General features: G+C 37.2%; 2 protein-coding genes across 2 annotated transcripts in view; one reads left to right on the top strand and one right to left on the bottom strand.

Annotated features, from left to right (window-relative positions):
* Positions 1–19,857, top strand: part of LOC134749542 (photoreceptor-specific nuclear receptor) — a 76,046-nt gene that overhangs the window by 54,400 nt on the left and 1,789 nt on the right. Inside the window, exons 5-7 of the mRNA XM_063684521.1 lie at positions 9,421–9,535; positions 18,437–18,576; positions 19,653–19,749. Coding sequence (XP_063540591.1) covers positions 9,421–9,535; positions 18,437–18,576; positions 19,653–19,749 — 352 coding nt within the window. The remainder of the gene's footprint in view (positions 1–9,420; positions 9,536–18,436; positions 18,577–19,652; positions 19,750–19,857) is intronic.
* LOC134752504 (serine protease inhibitor 77Ba-like) overlaps positions 1–19,857 on the bottom strand; it is a 139,221-nt gene that overhangs the window by 44,143 nt on the left and 75,221 nt on the right. The window lies entirely within an intron of this gene.

Consider the following 19,857-nt stretch of genomic DNA (forward strand, 5'->3'; position numbering starts at 1 on the left):
ATTTTGTCAAAACTCGGTCGCACAATAGTCGAGCTCGTGTTTTAGCTTGTTGGTTCTATTTAACGGTCCAATTTGAATGTTTAATTGCTTGATAGCTCTTAATAGCCACCTCTGAGGCGAATCATCTTTACAGTACTGCGACATTCTATGAATTTTCGTGATAAATCATAATCAGGCAGTCCTGGATTTTGTTTAACTGACCTTAGGACTTTTTTTCCAAAATCTTATTACTTGTACCAGACCTCCGATTAGTTTGTATCTTCCTGTTGGCGGATAGAGTCTCCTTGCAACGTTTTATGACCCTACAAACACAAGTTTTTAGCATCTTAAGCGACTTTGCTGTCTTCGTCCCAGACCAGTAAGAATTTGTGAGGTATTTGTGCACGATCAATCTCTTTTTCTCAATTTTCATGGTCGAAAACTTTAAAATGCATAAAGCCAGCAAAATAATATTTTCACCATGAATACTTTGAAGGTTGGTGATTGAACTGTAATTGTCAATTTTTTTCCCGCCATTAAAAATATCTACAATTAATTATGTGCTAATTCTATATGAACTAGGCTTTAAATCAGTATCAAATTTTAAAAGTTTGAATTTCGCTCATAAAATGAAGCCATTATTCAAGCTTTAACTTTTTCTGGCATTTATATTTTATTTTATTACACCCAAGTATGCTTATTGTATTCAGTTAAAATATAAATCAAAATCTTTTAAAACTTTAAAATACAAAGCCGTTGTCCGCTTTATTCATATTTTGTTAATGAACGAAACAAATCAAAAACTTCAACAGTCCACTCCACCCAGACAGGCGTAATTACAGCGAAACCCTTAATTGGTTTAGTTGAACTAGCTAAGGCTTTTGACAACGTGAAACGCAGTGCCGAGAATAATTAGATTGTCCTGAGTCCTGACTACCGTCGACATCTCAAAACGTAACCAAATTACGCTTTCCTTTTCAAAGAGCCGAGAGCAAAATAATACAAAGCTAAAGTAAAGTGACAAAGGGGCGGGCGTGCCTCAGGGCGCGCTTCTGTGCCCCCGACTATAATAATGATGTGCCGTCGGCTACGTTAAGTTACAGATTTGCAGGTAAATTTCTAAAGTTACGGGTATATTCAAGAATTGTAAATTACGATTATTTTATCAGTAAATTACCTCTTTATAAACAGGTGTTGGTTGTTTTGCCATTTTGTAAAGATATTAGTTTTGAATTAATTAAGATATTAGTTTGGAAGCGCTGGTGGCCTAGCGGTAAGAGCGTGCGACTTTCAATCCGGAGGTCGCGGGTTCAAACCTCCGGCTCGTACCAATGAGTTTTTCGGAACTTATGTACGGATTTGATATTTATACCAGTCGCTTTTCGGTGAAGGAAAACATCGTGAGGAAACCGGACTAATCCTAACAAGGCCTAGTTTCCCCCTCTGGGTTGGAAGGTCAGATGGCAATCGCTTTCGTAAAAACTAGTGCCTACGCCAATTCTTAGGATTAGTTGTCAAGCGGACCCGAGGCTCCCATGAGCCGTGGCAAAATGCCGGGATAACGCGAGGAAGATGATGATTAGTTTTGAATTAATAAAGTATGTAAGTATATGTTAAATATTCAATTCACGCTAGGTTCGTTTTTCCACATACTAAGTGTTGAATTGTTGACCGTTTCCTCATATAATAAAATGTATTCGGGTTTTAGAATAAAATAAGTGCGAGTCGGACTCGCGTTTCAAGGGTTCAAGGGAGTGAAACTTCTATAACGTGTTATATATATAACACGACATAGTTTGCAGAACTTTGTTTTTTAATTTTCTCATTTACCCCCAATAGTGACCCCTATGTTTAAAATTCATTTGCTAACGTTACATGCACGTCTTTGGGCCACAGACTTACATATGTGTACCAAATTTCTAATAAATTGGTCCAGTAGTTTCGGAGCAAATGGGCTGTGACAGACGGACAGCCAGACGCACGAGTGATCCTAAGGGTTCCGTTTTTTCCTTTTGGGGTACGGAATCCTAAAAAAGTTGTAACAAGAGAGATGACTACCTAAATGAAATACATCGATTCGAATGCTAATTAAACTCTTAAATCAATTTCCTTTTACTAGCTTTTATGAGTAGGTATTCCTTGTTGTCCATATTGTTCCATGACGGATGTATAAATCCTCGATATGAGCAGGTGCCTACATCACTACGTACTTAATAGCTTTACCTCACGCCTGTGTGATGACGCCTTCTTCCTACAAATTGGATCAACGTTTCATTGTTGGAGTTGCATTTCAGTGGGGGATGCAAATAAAAGTTCAAAGTTTGATTGCCAGCATTTTTGGAAAAAACAGTTAATAGAACTATTTTCTGTTCATCAGAGAGCTGAACTGTAGCATCAATGTATTATCTAGGAGGACCTAGGTACTAGCCTCCAACCACGACGTCAATCAATTAACGGTCGATTAAAAATGTTAACCCCATTTGAGCTTCTTCTAGGGGCTGAATTTAAAAAATATATTTTAGGACTACTTTTTTCATGGTCAAGACTACGTTTTCTTCAACGGCTGTGAGTTATCTATCGGAATCAGTAACGGAATGATATAAGTATTGTACTAGTATATGTACTTATTTACGTGTAATTTCCGTATGCTATTATTGATTAACTTTATATTCGATTTTTAAAGCCCTTAAGTATGTTTTTAGGGTTCCGTAGTTCCGTACCAAAAAGGGACAAAAGGAACCCTTATGGTGTGACTCTGTTTGTCCGTTCGTCCGTCCGTCCATCCGTCTGCCTGTCCGTCTGTCACAGCCTATTTCCTCCGAAACTACTGGACCATTAAGTTGAAATTTGGTACACATATGTAAGTTTAGACTATATCGTGTTACATATTAAATGAAAGAACTTATTGTGAGTCTCTCAAATATTTTTCTTTTTTATAATTTAAGTATATTCAAGTGATATTCAAGAAAATAGGAAAAAAAATACCATTCCCCCCCCCTTTATCTCCGAAACTACTGGGTCTAAAATTTTGAAAAAAAAAATACACAAGCGTGAGTCGGACTTTTAATTACTTAGTTTTTGATCCGACCCCTACGAGTTTTATAAAGACAATTCACTCACGTTTCACATAAAAAATGCATTGTTACAAATTGTGTTATGTACGGAACCCTTGTTACCTGTAGTAGACTAGAAACAACAAGTTACTTTAAAGAAAGAGGCGTCTAAAAACGGTCTGTTCGGTAGCTGGTACGATCCATAATGAATTCTTTTAGCGAAACCAATACTTTCAGTGACTAATCTGGATGTTTGGATTATGCTATTTTAGGTAAAAGGTGATCAAACAAATCTACTAGGGAATCTAGAAGAAAATTACCACCCTACAGTACCGACTGACAGTATACCATAATATTTTTTTTAATACAGTTGCTCAAAAAGTACTACTTTATGTAGCTGTTTAGCGTGCGGAAAATTGGTTTTCGCGTCGCGAACTAGTGCTTTTTATTTTTTCAATTTTTTTAAATTTATACTTGTCTATATGACTACTTATTGATAAGTGTTAATATTACTTTCCTTTAAACGTTGTAATCAACATAAAAACCTACTGTTAATGTAATTTAATTACTTACCTCATCATCATTATAACACGTTTATTTTTTAATATTGAATATTAAAAAACTGTTCTTAATAAGTTGTCTGAATGGAACGGAATAGCTATGGAAGGTAGAGGTAGGAATAGCTGCCGAAACGCCTGTCAAAAAAGAGGCATTTTTTCTTACTTTTACTACCTACTAAGAGGCGTTTTAAGTTTCCAAAGTTTTTATTCCTTACTTGTTGTTTTATTATTTTTTCGCAACTGTATTAAAAAACGTCGTTCGATACACGTGCGGAAATGTCATTTAGGTAATGACATACTTTCCGCACTAGCACTGAAATGTACTATTTCAAGCTTTTTACTCTCAAGTTCTAAAAAACAACCCGTCGCCTTTACACATGATGAAAAACTAACAGCTATCCCTTTCCTGGCGCCGGAAGTGAGACCTCAAAGATGGCTGCGGCCGGAAGTAGGAGGGGCAAGTTGATTTATAGTTGGGAAGGGAGGCGCTTGTGTGGGGGTTAATCCGCCTGCCTCGAGTCTGTCAGTTAACTCTAGGGTACGGTTAGTCGGTTTCGTTGTAAACGTTGGATGGTAGTTTGCTTTTAGATTAAGGGCCGGTTGCACCAAATGATTAATCAAAATGACGTTCTCTAAAATTTTATCCTGGATTAACACATTTACTGCCTGCGACCCGCTAGGCGGGTTATCGGCTACGTTTGTAGCGCGTAGCCCGCGCTTACGTTAATCAGTCCGTCAATTGTGGCTGGTGCAACCGAACCAAAAGTACCTATTTTACTAATTACCTAGTACCTATAATTAGGTAGATTACGCTGCTTAGGTACCTCATTCTATTATGTACACTCTAGTGTGAGGTTCTCAGAGGTCAGGAATATTTTAAAAACCTACTTGGGGATCTAATTAATTTAGATTATAATTATTACTAGCATACATACCGGTCAATTCGAACAACGTGATAATTACTGGATACTAATAGAACGTCTAGAACAATACGAGATCTAATAGATACGTTATAGTTTAGTTCTCAACTAGTTATCTTTTGCAGCTCGAATCGAGAAACCAAGTCTCATTTCACGCTACAATTATTGTGACGTTTTGGGATATCCATTAGATATCCATTGGATGAATATTGAATATTGTAAGGTAACGTTTTTAAAATAAATAAAAACCGACAAAATTCGATCAAAATTGACACTTGGCGCGTATGTTCTTTCCTGTTCTTTCTTGCGAAATGTGACAAAGACAGTGGCAAACCGATGGAACGGCCTTAAGCAAACCTTAAAGAGATCCTTCAAGAGGACATTCGGACGGCGCGATTCGGGAAATAAATTAGAGATTCACTAGATATGAAATAGTAGATATGAAGATATGTGGCGTCCCACGGGTAAAGATACCTTATGGCGGTTGGCGCTTACGCTATTATTAACGCCGCTTCAATTAATATTGAAGCCCCTATAAGCCGCCGCTATAAGGTACCTTTTGCCGTGGAATGTCACATATCTTTACTATTTCATATCTAGTGAATCTCTAATTCATTTCCCGAATCGCGCCAGGAATCGCGGAAATGTTAAATACTTAACTAACTAACTTAAATATCTCGTTATCGTTTCTATTTCATATCTAGTGGATATCTAGTTGATATAGATCATTGTTCGAGTTGGCCCGAGTGCTTAAATGTCACGTTAATAATTATGTACCACATTATGTACAGTCACCATAGTAGGTATGTTACACGACGAAGGCCGCAACAATAATAGGTATGACACGATCTTATTTGTAGAGCATAGTATGTACTTAGCGTGTACCTACTTAATTTGTAAAATATTTTTCTAATTCATCTGCTGTTTTAGCTATAAATAAATAAAAATACAAACAAATAACAGTATAACAAGATTATCGTACTTACGAAAATGTATATTTAAATGCATATATGTATGAAGAAGTGAAGTTGTACCTACCTACGATGACTCAAATGGATGTCGTAAAAGAAATGGGGAGTAGAATCGAAAACGACAACACACCCATAAAACGCATTTATGTCCCTGCCATCAAAATAATAGCACATAAGACATATACTATATGATGTAGGTATATCTAACAAAGGTCTTTTATTATTTAAAAGATTTTGAGAACTTTTAAGACTTAAATCTTTAAGTTTAGGCTATTGGGATTTTATTGTTTTCTAATTTATTATGAATTAATGAACATATATGAAGTATTTACATATCCATTGTACATAAAATATTTTACAGTACATATGGTGCTACTTTCTCCCACTAGTGCGTAAAGAGCACTTTTCGTGCATATATCGAAAGTTTAAAGGGCAATATATTATGCACTGTAAAACGTTGTACGATACACGTGCGAATAGGTAATTCGCAACTCGTGTCGATTTAAAACACTCCCTGCGGTCGTGTTTTAATTTATCGCCACTAGTTTCGAATTTCCTCTTTTCCGCACTTGTATCGTAAATAACTATTTTGTCAGAAAGTAAATAAGTGACGGTTTGGTAAACCAGTAACAAACCACACACATATATAGGTAATATAACATTTTAAGTTTTGTAAACTTTTCCGTATTCCGTGGTCGTGCGTTAAAACCCTATAAGTAAGACCCACAAAAGAAGCAGAAAAACCGACGTCCGTCCCCAACTAGTTCGTCCCGTTAGGTAAAGTTCGCCAGTAAAAGGTGCACAGGGCGGCAATAAAATCAAATAGAAGCCCCCACCCCCACCCCCACTGGGAGGGAGGGGGCGCGTGTCATTTGCAGTTTTATGTGAGCTGTTTTGTCAGACTTTCGGATGACGGGGTTTTATTAACAGAACGCTCACGAATGACAGCCTTGGTGGGGTAGACATTGATATTTTGTGAAAACAAATAAACCTAATTTACGTATTTAATTGTAAAAGCTGACTCATTACAACAATACTGAATTTTATAACTATATACCTAATTAATTGTGTTGTTTGAGTCAGAGACGAAAGTGGAGGACCCGCGCGAAATCGCCTTTTCTTAAAAACGTATTCCACATTTTTCCCTCTGGATATTAACAATATCTTCTATATATATAAACGTAGAAGTCCTGACTGACTGAGTGACTCACTTAAATCAACGCCCAGCCCAAACCGGTGGACCTAGAGAGCTGAATTTTTCACAATAGGTAGTTTTTATAACGTTAGTATCCACTAAGAAGGGGTTTTTCAAAATGCATCCACTAAGAGGATGAAATGAGGGTCCAAAGTTAGTATGGGGTTCAAGTTTTATTTTAAGCTATGAATTCGAACCTTGGGTAAAAGATATATTATTAAATAACAAGAAAACTAATTTCAAAAGGGAGTTAAAAGTTTGTATGGAGATCAAACATTTCTTTGAGCGCGGGACTCGAATCTTTGTATAAAGGCATATTATTAGAATATGAGAAAAGAAATTTCAGCGTTTTTAAAAATTCATCCCGTAAAGTGGTTAAAAAGGGGTTGAAAATTTGTAGGGGGTCTTAATTTTATTTTAAGCTAGGTACTTGAAACTACGTAGAAAGATATATAATTAAAAGCGAAGAATAGTTATTTGTTATACAAGGGTGCAAAGTTGTATTTTACCCGCGAGTGTGGAATTGAAACACGAGCAAGGGAAAGGACTCTATAGGAACCACGAGCGAAGCGAGTGGTTCTAAAATAGAATCCTGAGCGTAGCAAGTGTTTCAACACACGAGAAGTAAAATACATTTGCACCCGTGTGTAACACAAAACTTTTCCTCTCACTATAGCGAGGAAAGTGCAACATCCACAGGCATTAGATCATCTTCATCACTGGAATCACTTATTTTGTACGATATTATAACAGAAAACACTGGAAATTCTGATTTTTACGTGAGTCGGTGAGAATTGTTTTTAAGTAAAAAATTTGTTGACAATGTTGACATTTCTGTTCTGACCTGACGTATGAAATGTCAACGATGCGTTTTGAAATTGCATCGACTCAACTTGTGCGTTCAGAATTATATTTAACATCATTATAAAAAATCTAACGTTTCTTATTGAATCTTAAGGTTTATGACTTAAAATTATTAAATAAAGCTAAATTTGGTATTTTTTATTAGATTCTCAAACCATTTATTTATTGATAATTAATATCGAACGAACCATTATTATGAGCGTTTTACGTTTTGTTATCTGTCAAGCTACTTAAACACGCTCCATTCAAGGTCAAATTACTTTCCCCACTAGTGGATAAAATGCGTTTTTCCCCGCTTGTTTTAAAGGATAAAAGACGGCTTTCCGAGCTAGTGAGGGGAAAAACTTATTTCAGCATTTTTAAGAAATTCTTTCCCTAAGGTGGTAAAAAAGAGGTTGAAAGTTCGATGGAGATCAAACCTTTTTTTGAGTACAGGACTTCAGTCTTTGTATAAAGGGATATTATTAGAATACAAGAAAAGTAATTTAAGCGTTTTTAATTATTCATCCTCTAACGCTTTGACACTTCTTAGAAAGGCATTGTATAATATTACAAAATAGTATTTTATACAATCGTGATATAATAGAGAGCTTTTCAGTCGAGTACCGTGTTTAAGCAACGAAGCTTGCTGAGTTGCTTAACTAAGGTACGAGATTGAAAAGCTTGATTATATCATTATTGTATACAATACTTTTTCTACGAGACAAAAAAATAATACTTTCAACTAGTAGAATCATACCACCAAACCAAACCAAAACCAAAAGTTACCTATACAGCTAAGATACGCGATACCTTCATACTCGTGCGCGCGCCGGCCGCGGCCGCCGGACCCGGCGCCCCCGGCGGGTTGGTCAACGACACCTCCTCGTAACTCATGAGGCCCTGGTACCTGCTCCGCGCTAAATTCAATTTTAAGACAGTTTTTTTCTCGATTTTGGCCACCGTAGCCTATGGAGACTAACAAGCAACGCTAAGCGGTTTTCGTAGGGTATGAATGTTGCTATATAAAGGGTGTCACATGCACGTTTCTGACTTATGAAGCAATTGTTTCTACTACAACATAAAATAAAATGTTTTTGTTGGCCGACCAATCACAAAGCAGTGCGACGCAGCAGCGTGTTTAAGTAGGCTAATTTGCTTTGAATCGAGTCTCCTTAACCAAGAAATATTTTATCAAAATGTATGAAATTCCATTTTCAAAATTTTTATAATTGACTAAACCGTATCGATAAAATTCTTATGCTTGAGTCGGAAGTGCCATAGACTATACGTTGCCAACGTTGAAAAGAGTAAGGTTGTAGTGTTGCGTGTGAAGTTGTAATACACAGATTATACTCGACGAGTAGAAAAAAAGTTATTTCAACGTTCTTAATAATTCAACCCCTAAGGGGGTTAAAAAGGGGATGTAAGTTTATATGTAGTACAAGTTTTCGTTTAAGCAAGGGACATGAAACTTGGTAAAAGGGCATTATATTAAAATAGACGAAAACTGATTGCACCGTGTTTGAAATTGCATCGGGAGCGAACATCTTTTTAAAATAGTGGACTTGAAAATCTAAGTGTTGAGAGGGATTATATTAAGAACTTACTTTGTGAAAGGCAAATTTCATGCGTTGTATAATTATTAATAAATGATTAACCGTCCCTACTGATATCTTTTGCTGCATAATGTTCTATGCTCATGTAAAATATATAACCACCAACATACAAATCCACGCGTACGAAGTCGCGGGCAACAGCTAGTTGAAAATATTTTGACACAATTTGTTGTATATCAACCACAGCTATTCACACAATATGTTAAATATGGCTATGTGGTTGTTTGATATCGACACAGTATTAAAAAAGTTTGATGCATAGGTTAGCTTTTGTTTACAGCGGTACAGAATGAGCGCCAACCTCGCAACACTGCCACGATCCGACCAGAGACGCTGAGAGATATGGACCAAGAACGCGCTCTGAGAGAAGCTGCGGTGGCAGTAGGTGTTTTTGGGTAAGTTAATTTTAATTTGTAAAAGATCTTCGTTTTGCTAAGTCTACGAGTATATGTAACATGATTGCAAACAGGAAGATCTTTCTACTGAACGACTGTTCTTTCAAAAATGTAATGCGAAATTATTTGAAACCACGACAAACAGAACCCTTATTTAGCATGAAGTCGAGTTAACGACCTATATTTGAAGCGCATCACTCTTTGACTTGTCTTTTGGAAAGATTCTTTGTCGCCTCGTGTCGCGTCTTTGTACCTACCAACTTTCCCGTTTATCAGTTTAGGAAAATACCGTCTCAATGATCCAACTGGATTAGTATATAAAACCGATTCTTTTTATTTAGGTAATCGTCCGCAAAGCTAACTTGGTGTTTTATTAAAGAACATTTTGTTTGGCGTTCTGGAATGAGCACTTTGTATTTATTGTAGTTGACTTTTTTCTATGGCGGGACAAAGCTTTGATACCTAGACAGTAAATACATGTGGCGTTTTCCTTTTGTTTTTCCTCGAATTTAGTCAGTCCTAGTGTTGTTTTTTAGTGCACTGCCTTATGGTAATATAGTTCAGACTCGGAAACCGCTTTCAACTTTTAATATGTTGTTGGGCATGGTACTGGGTCTCCAAAACTGCCGGGAGACAGCGGCGCCGGCCATCTACTTCAGCGGAATGACGTCATCAAAATGACTCCCGCCTCGTTGCGAATATTGCATATTGCACCCCAACTATGCCTTGGACATACACGTGTGGGGTATTAAATGATGCCAATTAAATGTTCTATATTTTGTTTATACACTGTGTACCAAAATATACAACAGTTTAAGAGCAATTTACAAAGAAATCGAAATGATGTAAAAAAAATATTCGATTATTTGGGTTTTACAACCAAACCAAAAGTCGGGCCTTAAAGTAATGTACTATAACATTAAAGATGACGCCTCAAACCTCACACTGATACCAAAAAAATCTAAATCTGACCAAAAATTACGAAATTATGCATCAAAATGTAGATATTTGCTAGAACATTTGCATAAAAGTTAAAAAATCCAAATTGGTCATTTTCAGGTTAATCCACTTATGCTATGCAATATGACCTGGGTTCTAAAACTGCCGGAAGACCATCTCTATTGTCCCTGACTGACAAATAATGACGTCATACAGATAATCACTACCGAAATTCGCAAAATGTAAATTATAGCTATACCATGAGTCACACATCCACGTGTGCTATATCAAAAGAAAGGTTATTAATAGTACATTATGATACAAGTGTGCTAAGTTGGTCATTACACACGAGGCGATATTGTGCGCGCGAGCTGTAAGCGAGCGCGCAATAAGAAAGCCGATGTGTGTAATGACCAATGCACACGCGTTTCATGCGACGTTTTTCAACACACTTGCGAGAAAAAAAAGATATATTATTAATAGTTAAAACAGTATTGTGTGTTGCATCTGTCATACTGCCGGCCGCCCCTCGCCCCGGCCGCGCGCCGCGCAGGCGGTCGGGCGCGCCCGTGCCCGCCAGTCCGACCAATTAAAGAAGGCTCCCTTTCCATGCATATTATTAGCAATCAGTTAGCTTCTTAACTCGTTCCAATAATATAATGAAAAAGCACGAGTGGAACTGGAGTGCACACTGAAAGAGCACGCGTGTTTAATATCTAGGATTATGAACCAAAAATCGGTGGAATAAAAACGTCGTTTTGAGCAAGTGTGTTGAAATAGTTATTTGTTATTTGTATAACAAATAACTATTCCCACCCTTGTGGGTGCAAAGTTGTATTTTACCCGCGAGTGTTTTAACACACGAGAAGTAAAATACATTTGCACCCGTGTGTAACACAAAACTTTTCCCCTCACTATAGCGAGGAAAGTGCAACATCCACAGGCGTTAGATCATCTTCATCAACTGGAATCACTCATTTTTTTTACGATATTATAACAAAAAACTCTGGAAATTCTGTACTTTTACGTGAGAAGTTTTTAAGTAAAATTTTTGTTGACAATGTTGACATTTCTGACGTATGAAATGTCAACGATGCGCGTTTTGAAATTGCATCGACTTAACTTGTGCGTTCAGAATTATATTTAACATAATTATTAAAAAACAAACGTTTATTATGGAATTTTAAGGTTTATGACTTAAAATCATTAAATAAAGCTAAATCTGGTATTTTTTATTAGATTCTCAAACCATTTATTTAATGATAATTAATATCGAACGAACCATTATTATGAGCGTTTTACGTTTTGTTATCTGTCAAGCTACTTAAACACGCTCCATCCAAGGTCAAATTACTTTAAAACAAGCGGGGAAAAACGCATTTTATCCACTAGTGGGGAAAGTAATTTGACCTTGGATGGAGCGTGTTTAAGTAGCTTGACAGATAACAAAACGTAAAACGCTCATGATAATGGTTCGTTCGATATTAATTATCATTAAATAAATGGTTTGAGAATCTAATAAAAAATACCAAATTTAGCTTTATTTAATAATTTTAAGTCATAAACCTTAAAATTCCATAAGAAACGTTAGATTTTTTGTAATGATGTTAAATATAATTCTGAACGCACAAGTTGAGTCGATGCAATTTCAAAACGCATCGTTGACATTTCATACGTCAGAACAGAAATGTCAACATTGTCAACAAAATTTTTACTGTTCTTCTCACCGACTTACGTAAAAATCAGAATTTCTAGTGTTTTCTGTTATAATATCGTAAAAAAATTAGTGATTCCAGTGATGAAGATGATCTAACGCCTGTGAATGTTGCACTTTCCTCGCTTTAGTGAGGGGAAAAGTTTTGTGTTACACACGGGTGCAAATGTATTTTACTTCTCGTGTGTTGAAACACTCGCGGGTAAAATACAACTTTGCACCCTTGTATAACAAATAACTATTTCACCTCAGCAGCTCGAACAAGCCTACTTTCGCCTGGAGTGAGGAAAGTGCGACTTTCCTCACTCCAGGGAGTGAAACAATTTAGCTTTTTAATTTAGTGAAGGCCATGAACTTCATACTTTTATTACATTTTTTCTTATGGTATGGTACGGTACGGTACGTCGCTTCGCTCGTGATTCAATTATAGAATCTTTCGCTTTCTCGGGACTCAAAATAAACACTCGCAAGAAAAACCAACTTTCCTCTCTTGTTGCACAAATAACTAATGATTCGTTAATGCATTATTTATAAAAACAATGTTTATTTTAGGAGCTACAAACAAAGAAAAAACACTTTTTATGAGAAAAGCTCGTGTATATATATTTTATAGCTCAACTAAAAACGTTATAACAATGTTGCGTCTAATATAAAAGAAACCACTTATTCAACTATACGTCACAGCTTAAATTTTTAATTTCCGATAAAAACTGTGGAAGTTGTACAAAAAAAAACTAAAGCGCGCCAACAATTCTACCTTAATGCGCTCATATTATGCAAAGAATAGTCCTAATTATCGGGTATTCAATGAAATAACATTACATAACATGAAAACGATATTTTGGAGGGGAATCATAATTTATAAATTGAGTTTGCTTAATAAATAAGCAAAACAGCGGTTTATTTTCGTACCTAATCTCCTCCTTTGAAAGTCGGTTAAAATTTAAGTTTTGTGCACCTGGGCTACAAAGGCGAATGAATTGACGCCTCATTTATCAAAATCAGTTCAGTAGTTCCATGTAAACAATACATCACACGTAGACAGCAAATTCTGCCCATTTCTATTGTCTGGGACAGGATACTGACTTCTGTAACACAGGTCTTTTACCTAGCTCAGAAGTCAGGGACTTCAACACCTATTTTCTACTTGCTTCTTTAAAAATTCTTTTTTATTATTTATTTTTTCAAATTCAATTTATAAATTATGATTCCACTCCAAAATGTCGTTTTCATGTTTTTTTTAATGTAATGTTCTTTCATTTAATACCCGATTTAAAAATTTAAGCTGTGACGTATAGTTGAATAACTGGTTTCTTTTATATTATACGCAATATTGTTATAACGTTTTTAGTTGAGTTATAAAATATATATACATGAACTTTTTTCATAAAAAGTGTTTTTTCTTTGTTTGTAGCTCTTAAAATATACATTGTTTTTAAAAATAATGTTAACGAATCAAAATATATGTAATAACCTTTCGTCTGATGTAGCACACCTGTATATATATGACTCATGGTATAGTTATAATTTAGATTTTGCAAATTTCGGTAGTGGTCACAGGTATGATGCCATTATTGGTCACTCAGGCACTATAGAGATTGTCTCCCAGCAGTTTTATGATCCTTTTTATATTGCTAATAACATACTAGAAGCTTATGCGGATTATCCTGAAAATGACCAATTTCGATTTTTTTAACTGCATTTGTTCTAGCAAATACCTACATTTTGATGCATATTTTGGTCTGATTTTGATTTTTTTTATATCAGTGTATGGCTTGAGACATCAGCTTTAATGTTGTAGTACATTGCTTTAACATCCGACTTTTGGTTTGGTTGTAAAACCCAAATACTTAATAGTTTTTTTTTCTTCATAATTTTGATTTCTTTTTAAATTGCTCTTAAACTATTGTATATTTTGGTACATAGTGGAGAAATGAAATATAAAATATTTAGTTGGCTTTCGTTTAATACCCCACACGTGTATGTGCAATGCATAGTTTGGGTGCAATATGCAATATTCGCAACGAGGCGGGAGTCACTTTGATGACGTCATTCCGCTGAAGTAGATGGCCGGCGCGGCTGTCTCCCGGCAGTTTTGGAGACCCAGTACCATACCCAACAACATACTAAAATTTGGTAGCGGTTTCCGGATCTGAACTATCTCTTCGACCGTTTCCCATAAGGCATAGTACTATTTTGCAATAATTCACCTTCAAGAAAAGAGCGTACTCCCATCTTAAAGGCCGGCAACGCACTTACAACCCCTCTGGTGTTGCGGGTGTCCATGGGCGGCGATAATCGCTTACCATCAGGTGATCCGTCTGCTCGTTTGCCTCCTATTTCATAAAAAAAAAAAAAAAATTCATAATACTCACACGTTTTAATTAGGTAGGTACTTATAGTCATTTAGTATTTATGTAAATAAGGGTGTAACTATGGTCCTATTACACAATAACAGACTAATATACAGTAGCTATTTAGGTACCTAATCTTTCCTATTACCACTATCACCAGTCACCATACAATATAATATAGTAAGTAATATGATAATAATTGTAATAAAACAATAATTTATTTATTTACATACAAGATATATACAGTGGTACTACGTAAACGAAATTAATAACTAGCTTAAATCTAAAATAGGCCCTTGAGGCATTGTACCAAGGATGCTGGCGGCATTTCCCCGCTGTATCGCAATGCTGATACGTTGTGCGAGAAAGCCGCCAGCTCTTCGGTCACCAGTTACGTCAACCAGACGCTTCGCGATTTCTGCAAACAACTTATGCGCGCTGGGACCCCATGGACCTAGAGTTTCAACTCCAAATGGAACGAAATGATACTCTCTACCGAGGCTCTTATATTTATTACGTTTTAAAATTTCGGCGCTTTCCGCCGCTCCGCCCGCTTTTACATTAGTCCGTTGGAGGTGGGACGGTGCCAGTGTGTCTACGCAGGTAGCATCCCACACCAACATCCGTCCCAAGCTCCAAGCAACCAAGGACATCCCATCGAGCCTCTTGCCATCACCTCTGATAATGCCAGTCGGCTCAAGAAGAGCGGGTACATTGATGGTGGCAAGAGACCGACGGATTATGTCATTAAGCGACGCATGTCTTGAAAAACGGCCGGCACTTTTTTGACAAGATAATCCATGGTGTCCCAGTCGGTCCACGTCCGTACCACAAGAGCATATGTGTGGCGTACACACCGAAACCCCGAGTCGCAAACCAGTCGCCAGTCTAAGGGAGGCCGGATCCAAGAAAGTACCAGTATTAGGCGAAGGATGGGCATGTAGCCAGTAACCCGCTTCCCGGGCTCCGACCGCCAAAAGCCTCGCGCGGTCTGGACCTGTACAGTTGTTTAGGAGAATATTGTAAGTTAAATCACAGTAAACATTATCCCAACTCCTTTGTGAATTTGGGTTGTCTGGAAATTGTTTTCCCGGGCAAGCAATTTTAAAAGCATTTTTGGCGTCCTCAAAGCCCGCAATCTCACAGTTTGTGGGCAAAGCCCTTAAAATATTTCCTATGAGACCAGACGTGCTATGAGTGGACGCCAAAAAGGCTGGGGAAGCCACACTGGAAATTTTGCGAATTCCTAAACCTCCAAACCGAATAGGGAGGGACGCTTGAGACCAGGAAGGCTTACTTAGCTGAATGTTTAGAATCGTCTCTAAACTAATTTTGATCAAATCATCTAAAGGCGACAATAAATTTTGATGTTTCCAAAAAGGACAGCAGCGGAGCACATATGTAAATTTAGGGACAAAAAGACAAAATTTAAGAATCACAAGAGCATAATGAGGGCTAATTTCGAGTAAGCGATTCGTGTGACTTTTGAATTTAGTTATAGAGTTAGAAAATTGTAATTGTAATTGTGTTATAAATATTTAGGTAAAATATATAAATATATAGTATAGTACCTATACTTATTACATAATTCAACATCAACACAATCAATCAACCAACATCGGTCATCGGTTCATCGGACAATAGCCAAAAACTCCAAAAAGTGTTTTGGCTAAGTACAGTAGGCGAGTTTTTAATTACAAACATCAGTTGTGTCATGTTGTGTCGCTACGCTACAGATGTAGTGCATAATAATTTTCCATCGTATTTTCACGGGAAACGTACGAGAACGTGTCGGGCTATTTCAGTCAGTCTCGGTACAAAAGAACGTTTCCCAGAAAATACGATGGAAAACAATTATGCGCTACATCTGTACGCAAATACGAGACGGGAAGTGGGTTCGCCATCATGTTTCGTTTTAGACATTTCTTTACAACGATAAAGATTTGCATATGTGCAAATATATTATATTAAATTATATAGTTAGATACTCATAATTATCACCACGAACCCACACAGAAGCAAAGGCTAACTACATGCTGGTGGGACGCTAAAATATACTCTCTCCATAATATCTATGATTTCGTAAGTATTTCAGTAAACCCACATTCTTATACATTTTAATACTCATTGGGCCCCTAAATTTTATGACACGATTTGGCAGTCAGATGCAAACCAATCTCGGTATAGTGCGCAGCGCTGTTCTCTTAACACTAAATCATAAAATTATGTAAATGTAATAACTACGAATGGCGGATTATGGGGAGGGCGAGAGCGTTCAACTGTTAAGTGATTTGTTTTTTACATAGTGTTATGGGAAGTATATTTTATAATCTATATCCATATTATGTCGTTCTATCAAAAAAGTAAGAATAAAATGTAGATTATTAAAATACACATTAAAATAAAAGCGAAGCTAAGAAAAAAATCCTCGTCTTCTGGATTAATTTCTTGCCTACTTTTTTATTTATTTTCCCTTTACGATAGTTTAATTTATAGAACAATTTTATTATTTTCGCGTTCATTGTTAGTCATGTTACGTATGACAGGCATACATACAAGAACAAAGGTATTCATTCGATGTTACAATCATACTTGATCATACCTAAAGAGAAGTTTCAGCATCAAACGAACTATGAGCATCTATAAGACTGTTTTGGCATATAAGAAACTAGGTATTGATTTTTAGATTACCCACGTCACCCTGCTATATTATTATATAGTTTATATCTTGTTTAATGTTCCTTTCTTCCTTTAGCACACCTTTATTTCAGTTCTTTGAAGATCCCCAGCGTCATAGGACTAGGGTCTTTCTTCACAATGCTTACTCACTTCGCTGATGTTATAGTTGAGCTCCGATTACGTGAAGTTACTCCGAATCTGGGGATCAAATTATACTAGTGTCGAGCTCACACTCGAGACAATATGTTTTGTTATTGCATAGACAGGACTATTTATATTTCAGCGAAGGGTCAAGCCACAGCACAAGTGATTCAGTGCCTGATCAAAGGTGGGGTCGACCGTCGGCACGGGTGACTAGCGCCTACCTCGACCTGTTATTTCATCTATGTCGGGCTTTGTATAGGGGCGTTTAAAATAGCTATCGATTAACTTTTAAAGGAAACAAGGTCTGGAACATCTCATTTCCTCATTGGCGATCTCCACATAACTTCATTATTTTTCTCTCTATCAAATGATATGCGATGTAAATATCTATGTCAGTGCCATTGTTTTGTTTTAACAATTGCATGTCGTAATAAATTAATTGTCGTAATTAATTGGGTTGGTGTATACCGGGTGTTTTCTGTAACAGGAGCATTAAATTAAACTGTAGGCTGTACTCCTCAAACTGACCAACATTTGTTCAGCAACTTTTAAAAATAACTTGTGTTTTGATTTTCATTACACTTTAAAGTTTATTCTAAGACGAAATGTATTGCAAAATTTGTTATGTTTAAATGGTGACAAGATTCGTGGTGACAAGCAACGTCAAACACACAGATGGCAGCGTACATTGAAAATAATATTTAATTAGTATGAAAAAGATATAATCTAAAAATTTCATAATTTTAAAAAGTTGCTGAACAAATGTTGGTTAATTTGAGGCGTACAGCCTCCAGTTTAATTTATTGCTCCTGTTACAGGAAACACGCGGTATGGTTAGGTAAAAATTTATAAGATTGGTGACCTTCTGAACCGTTCAAAGAAGTAGATATTCTGTGCACCATAATTATAGTATAATGTCGGATTTCTCGACCGTGCGATTCCTAAAGTTGCCATAGGTAATTACACTTTTCCTTATATTCCACGGGTGGATTTCGAGCCTAGCAATGGAAGAAATGAATTAGATAATGACGATATTAGGTATATTATTAAGTAAAATTATCTTCATTTCAGACCTCCAGTATCATTAGCTATGGCGCTATCGCCGCAGCGGTACCCACTACTGTCCCCGCACTACCCACCGCTACCGCCGCCCCAACCACAGCCGGACTCCTCGCGCGACCACGAGGAGAGGCACCACTCCGACAGCGACGGTGAGTGTCCTCATGCAGTGTTATTACAGCGGTACTCGTTTCTGTCACCCTACCCACCATTATGGCCTCTCCGGAGCAGCAGCCAGACTCGTCGCTCTGCCACTGTTAACGCCTCGTCTTTGTTCGGGCATCTTCGGGAGCCGTCGCCGACGCAATGCATGGTGCGGGGCGCGGGGCAGCGGAGCCGCCAACGGCCATTCTCTCAGCAATCTTGCGACGGACGGTCGAGCCCGTCCGCTTACCGTGATATTATAACACCTCTGTATCACCAAGTTATATTATACGTGCATGTATTGGACTATGAGTGTCATTTAGCTCACCTCATCCACGACCCCAAGATCTTCTCGTCCACCCCTACATGCGTGGACAGCCACGATGAGAGATATTACCCAGCGACGAACGTATCTCTGTAGCGCCAGCGGTCCCCGCTCCAGTCCCTTCCTTCCGACTAGTTCCGACATAGCAACGGTGTCTTTAGTGTCCTTGCAGCGGTACCCGCTTATGCTACCCACCTTGCAGTGGTACCTAGGAAATACAATCTCGATCTCGCAATTTCGAGATCTCGAACTAATTTTCGAGATTCAATCTCGTTGACATCTCGATTTTTGCAATCTCGGTCGAGATCTCGATTAATATATTCGAGATCTCGAACGAGATTGATCCGTGTGGCTAGACTAGACTATATTTGCGAGGGCAGACTCTAACCAAAGCAGTAAAAGGTTAAAGTTGGCTCGATAGAAAAAAATCACGAAAACATGACATGATTAGACATTGTCTAATTTTAAATTGTTTATTGTTACCCTGCATACTAAGAGCAGTATGATTATGAGTTTAAAATTTCTAGTGGTATAGCCGAGGCCCGAAACTTTTTCTACTTCACCTCTTCTACAGTCAAGACTCCTCTTCTGCAACTCTATTTATATTTAATTTCGGTATCTCGGTTGTTAATATCTTATTGCATTTCATTCAGTTTATCTAATAATTGATTGTCAGAAATTATATTAAGGTACCTACGTATACAGTGATATTTTGTTTTTAGAAATACCATAAACGATCCCTGGTTATTGTGTTCTCAGATGACAGTATCGATGTTACCAACGAGGAAGATTCAACGTCCTACTCGCCGCCCGCCGCCAACCTCGCTGCCTATCCTCAGAACTGCGGGCCTTGTCGGTAAGTAAATACATCTACATACATATAATCATGCCTATTTCCCGCAGGGGTAGGCAGAGACCACGGATTTCCACTTGCTACGATCCTGATCCTGACATACCTCTTTCG

The sequence above is a fragment of the Cydia strobilella genome, chromosome 2 (assembly GCF_947568885.1).
Source record: "Cydia strobilella chromosome 2, ilCydStro3.1, whole genome shotgun sequence".
NCBI classification, from domain to species: Eukaryota; Metazoa; Arthropoda; class Insecta; order Lepidoptera; family Tortricidae; genus Cydia; species Cydia strobilella.